The 6,000-nt window shown below is 42.5% G+C and overlaps 1 protein-coding gene across 1 annotated transcript in view; it reads right to left on the reverse strand.

The window, feature by feature from the left end:
• Nucleotides 1-2,470, reverse strand: part of SRBD1 (S1 RNA binding domain 1) — a 167,088-nt gene extending 164,618 nt beyond the window's left edge. The window contains exons 1-2 of the mRNA XM_083361548.1: nucleotides 2,340-2,470; nucleotides 387-466 (exon numbers count right to left, since the gene is read on the reverse strand). Coding sequence (XP_083217674.1) covers nucleotides 387-466 — 80 coding nt within the window. The 5' untranslated portion in view covers nucleotides 2,340-2,470. The remainder of the gene's footprint in view (nucleotides 1-386; nucleotides 467-2,339) is intronic.
• Nucleotides 2,471-6,000: the final 3,530 nt, after the last annotated feature.

The raw sequence follows: 6,000 nt of genomic DNA on the forward strand, positions 1-6,000 counted from the left end.
TTCTTGCAATTCCATTCCTAAATTCCATATCTACGATATAGCAGACATTTCAATTTGCATGGATAAATTGAATATTTATGTTCATCCATTTTTCTCCTTTCTTCTTTTCAAATTGTGAGTTCATAGGAAAGGAAAAGCCAAAATCAGGAACAGTGAACATAGTGAATCAACATACACACGATTCTGTTGATTCATCTGACATTATCACTCTTCTTTCAAACATTTTAATATTGTTAGGCTTTATACACAAGTCAAACATCAATGTATGTACACACTTATGCTTGTAAACTCCAATCCCAATATGCTAGAAATATCACTAGATTTTGTCCTAATACCATCTCCAGGTACAAAAACTGAACAGAAATTAGAACACAATTTTAACTCACGATGTAAGGAAGGAAGATAATTCATCTTTTGAAATGCCTGGTTTTGTTGCAGTTCTTGTCCGTTTAGAGAATGCTGACATCTGAGAAAAGAAAAAAAAAACTTACCTGTGAGTTTTTCCCCATTCCTGAGAGACTGCAAAAATACAGTTAGACATTGCACTTGCAAATCTGACATTTTTGAACAGACATCCTTGAACATCTATATCAACAACAGATTCTACACATGGAATTGAAAACTCTGCTGATTTTGTATACATCTGAAAACAATTTCATAGGAACAATGTCCCCTTATCTTTCATTACATTTTATGTTATCTGTGTATGGATCTATAAGTAATCACTAGTACCATCAATGTACAAGAAAGAAGTAGATATAAGCAAGGAAAAATCACTCTGGAGTCTTAGATGGAGAATGTGAGAAAATTAGATCTCCATTCATCAAGTCAGCCTAAAAGATTTCACTGGATTTTGGGGAAGATAACATGAAATACCTTATTTCTTAAATGAAATAAGAAATAAATTAAGAAATTGCAATGTTTGTAGGATGTATATATATATATATATATATATATATATATATATATATATATATATATATATATATGTGTGTGTGTGTGTGTGTGTGTGTGTGTGTGTGTGTGTGTGTGTGTGTGTGTCTAAAGGTCAGATAACAAAACAACCTAATAAAGTTGAGAAATGACTAGTGATCATAAAATGCAGATCATGAAAGAAAAGAGCCAGAAGAGAGGAGAATGAAGATACATTTTGCGTTTTAATTTTTTGTTGCTGATCACACATAGACTACTATATAGTTATATCTATGCATGCACTGTCAAATTCAGATTGTTTTGGAGGAAGCAGTTTCCAGCCCCTGAAAACTTAAAGACACCAAGAGGATTCCCATTATTTCATTTTAGGAAAGTATTTAATGAATAAGGTATAAGAAAACAAAGTTGGAGCAACAATGATTTTGGATTACTACAAAGCAATTCTCAAACTTTTTGGTCTCAGGACTCTTACATTCTTAAAGTGATTGAGGACCCCCCCCCCAAAAGCTTTGGTTTATGGGACTTTAAATACCAATATCTACTCTATTACAACAAAATTTAAGAATATTTGATTTCACAGATCTCCTGAAAGAGTCTTGGGAATCTCCAAACTACACAGAGTACTATTACTCTAACGTCTAACCTAAGCTGTCCACTGCTCCCACACATTTGGCAACAACACAATCGAAGGTGGATATTTTTTACTTAAATCTAAATAGAAGAATTCACTTAGCCCTAAGAAAAGGACAGATAACAAAAGATACAAGTACCCTTACCTTACAGAATAGAGAGAGTGCAAAGGAAGACAAAGAACTGTAGTCCTTTCAGAAAAGCTTGTAAGCATGGAAAGAAGGGCTTTGTGTGTGTGTGTGTGTGTGTGTGTGTTTGTAAATAAGTATAATAAATGATTTTGGCTTTGTACAGATATATTGCAACTGGTCCTTGGACAACATAAAACACTAACCAGGAGGGCCTTTGTCATGATCTAGACTGGCACTTCACATGTTTTTCATATTTAAGGAAAAAGAGCCTTTGTAGCCTATGGAATGCATGTTGTATTAATATGCATGTTGTATTAATATGTGTGCCTTATCACTATGCATTTCTTATTGATATGCCTGTCTTGTTAGTATGCATGGTCCAGAATATTTGAAAACCAATTCTAAAGAAACAGAACCGTGAACTAGTTGTATATGGTTACTCTGAGAGACCAACTCTTTCTCAAAGTCGATATTTCATAAATCGGCAAAAAGTCCTGCAACACCGAGCGGCAAGGATAACGAAAATAAACATTTAAAAAAAAATCAAAACAGATGGATAGCAACTCTTATGAACCTAGCAGCCTACAGGTTTCCACGTTCGGCAGGTCCCTGAACGTCGGAACCCCCCCCCCCTTTCCCCATCACCTTTTTCGAGCTTTGGCTACGAGAGGATACGAAATTTCGCTGCTCGTTTCGCCTTCCCTTTTATAAGCCTGCGTCCATATTTAAAACCGGCGCCAACCTCGACTGCAGCAAAGTCCAGGCTTTCAAAGCTGAGGAAGCTGCAAAATGACCGAGGGGAGGAGCAGGAAGTACGCATCGAAGAAGCTCCGGCTACAATGAAGTCCCGGCGAGTTGGTTCCTCTTCGGATTAGCCCGGCTTTTTCCAAACTTGGCAACTTTAAAATGTGTGGACTTCAACTCTCGGAATTCCCGACACGAAGGCGTGTGACATAAAAGGCGGCGGGAGCGGCACGCCCTGAGTTTCCGCAGACGCTCCAGCGAAGCGGAATCTAATGCGAAGCTTGGTGGAAAGTATCTTCCTCTGCTGCGCTCATTGGGTCTAGTTCAGGGGTAGGCAACCTCGGCTCTTTTATGACTCATGGACTTCAACTCCCAGAATTCCTGAGTCAGCTATGCTGACTCAGGAATTCTGGGAGTTGAAGTCCATGAGTCATAAAAGAGCCGAGGTTGCCTACCCCAGGTCTAGTTTAATTAGATAATAAGCGTGTCTTGAAAGACTCGCGAGAAAGCTGGCTTCCAGCAGAAAAAAAATATTTCTGCTGTTTTCCCGTTTGGCCACTGGGTGCTACTGTTTACTCGGGATTCCAGTCTGGAACATCAATCAGTTCGTTGGTTATTTAACAGGTGTACATCTCTCCTGTTCTGTAAAGAGTTCAACACCTGTGTCTGTGTTATTCCTAGGCAATAGGAGGTTCAACACGGTTGAAACAACAGTTGGCTAATTCACAGTCTCCTGCTTTCTAGCCTGGCGCCTTAACTACTAAACCAGACTGGCCCTCAGGAACTAGCTATTCCAAAAGCTTTATCTACTGATGTCATACACATCGTTACTACTCCAAAATATCTTTAGCCTTTTCTCAGTACAACACTGAGTGCCATGTGGTTTTTCTTGGTAAAAGTATGTGTTGTGTATGTAAATAGTTGCTAACAGGGAAGATAGCAGATTGCAAAAGTAGTCGGGTTTTGAGCGGGAGATTCTGGTGCAATCATTGGTTGCAATAAACAAGAAGCGGGAAAATAGACTCCAACGATTGGTTACAGTTCAAACAGTTCCACTATAAAAGGTTGCAACAATTGACAGTTGACAGTTGACTTTGTGTATTCAATAAACTCGTTCATTGTTAAACCACTCTGAGTCCTCGTCTATCAGAACCAAACAATTGGCGACGAAGGTGGGATAGACAGAAGACCAGAGAATTGGCGGAATTGTCGCACAAAGGCGGCAAATTCGGAAACGTGTCAAAGTCAACCGAGCGGCCGCAGCAGAATAAGAAAAATTCTCCGAATGGCGCAGATTGGGTCATTGAAGGAATTCGACCCAAACTTCCCCGAAGATTGGGAAGAATACGTCGGACAAGTCGAAGGGTTCCTGCTAGTGAACGGAATCACAGACAACCGGAAAAAAGCGGCAGCATTACTGACGATTTGCGGCACACCGGTCTATCGAGTCGCTGTCGGACTGTGTCAACCGCAACCGGTCTCAAGCGTGCCGTATGCCGATCTCCTAGCCAAACTAAAGGTCCACTTTACACCTAGGAGATCCGAACTATTCTGGCGGCGCATCTTTGAGAAAAGAAACCAGAGGCCGGGAGAATCCATACAAAAATTTGTCGCTGCCGTCAGGGAAGCCGCAGTACGATGTAAATACGATAATCTTGAAATAAGAATTCGTGACCGTGTAGTACTGGGCTTGCGGGACGAGCAGCTACAAAACAGAATTATATCCAAACCCACTGGCGATCTGCAGGAGATGATCGATGAACTTTTAACGTACGAGTCAACCGGGTATCGCGACCCCCCCCCCCGCAGTAGCATGGCAGCATCGTCCGAGATCAACCAAGAGGGCTATGTGGACTGCGGGGAGGCGGACCAGCAGTGGGAAGAAGATATCGCTGAAGTCTCCAGGCGATTCGGAAAATTGGCGCCAAGACCACCCAGAAGCGAAGGGCCTGAACCTAACCGCCGTCAACAACCCGCAACTCCGCAAAGACAAGCGACAGGGCCACAACGACCATGGAGGGACACCGCAACCAGACCGCGCGACAATGAACCCCAGAACCGGTGCGGCAGCTGCGGCGGCAACCATCCCCGCGCATCTTGCCGATTCCGGACCGCAAAGTGCAGGGCGTGTGGGAAGACCGGCCACATCCAGGCCATCTGCAGGAGCCGTGCTCGCGACAACCGCCTTCACGAAGTCGATGTGTGGCCCGAAGGTAAGGTAACCCCTAACGTTAGTGGCAAGGAGACCCCTAAACCCTGGGTAAAAATTCCAAATTTAGGGGAGGTGGCGCGAGTCAACCGCAGGAGAATTGGGAAAAATAGCAATTTTCCAGAAGGAAAATTAAAAATCATAGTCCATCTGCAAGGGGTTCCTTGCATAATGGAAATTGACTCAGGGGCTTCAGTGTCAATAATTTCCAGTGAAACCCTTGATAGGATTGAACAAATAAGTGGAAGAAAAATTCCACTTAGTTCAACAAAAATTCAATTAACTGATTTCCAAAAAAGCCCAATTAAAATAAAAGGGAAAATTAGTCTTCGCGTAGAATTTAAGGGATTTAAGGGAATTTTAGATTTAATAGTAACTGAGGGTCATAGGACTAGCCTAATTGGCATTAACTGGTTCCCTGCCCTGGGCATTTGGATCGGGGGAATAAATTCAATAATTAAAAATAAGACCCTCGAATCAGTCTGCAATGAATTTGCAGACGTATTCGACGGATCCCTTGGTAAATACAAAGGGCCCCCAATTAAATTTAATCTAGACCCCTCAGTAAAACCTATCAGGCTTAAGGCCCGCAGGGTGCCTTTCGCCCTGAAGGAAAAAATCGAGGCCGAGCTCGAGAGGCTTGTAGGCCAAGGCGTGTTAGAACCTGTTGAGGGTGGTTTGTGGGAAACACCGATTGTCACACCCCTCAAACCCAATGGGGATGTGAGAATCTGCGCTGACTACAAAGCCACCCTGAACATTGGAATGAAAAAACATGCTTACCCGGTCCCAACGGTGAAGCAGGTCCTCGCCACGATCCAGGACGGCGCCATGTTTGCCAAGCTAGACTTGGCGCATGCGTACTTACAGTTGACTGTTTCTGAAGAGGCTGCAGAAGCACAGACGATTGTTACCCACAAGGGGGCATTCCGAGTCCACAGACTGCAATTTGGCATTGCAGCAGCTCCAGGCATCTTTCAAGAAGTGATGGAGAGGACCTTAAAGGGCATACCAGGTGTATGCCCTTACTTTGATGATGTCTTGATAGCTGGAAAAAATGAAGAAATGCTAGTGGAGCGGCTGGAACAGGTATTGGGAAGATTTAGAAGGGCTGGTTTAAAGCTAAAAAGGGAAAAATGTTGCATTGGGGTTAAGTCCACTGATTTCTTGGGGTTCAGGATAGACAAAAATGGAATCCATCCAACCTCTGAAAAAATAAAAGCAATTAAATTGGCTCCTGAGCCTAGGAACAAGGCTGAACTACAAGCCTTTCTTGGCTTAGTAAACTTCTACCATACATTTGTGCCCCACAAGGCTGCCATTGCAGAACCTCTCCATAGACTCTTAGATAAA

The sequence above is a fragment of the Vipera ursinii genome (genome assembly GCF_947247035.1).
Source record: "Vipera ursinii genome assembly, chromosome: 1".
NCBI classification, from domain to species: Eukaryota; Metazoa; Chordata; class Lepidosauria; order Squamata; family Viperidae; genus Vipera; species Vipera ursinii.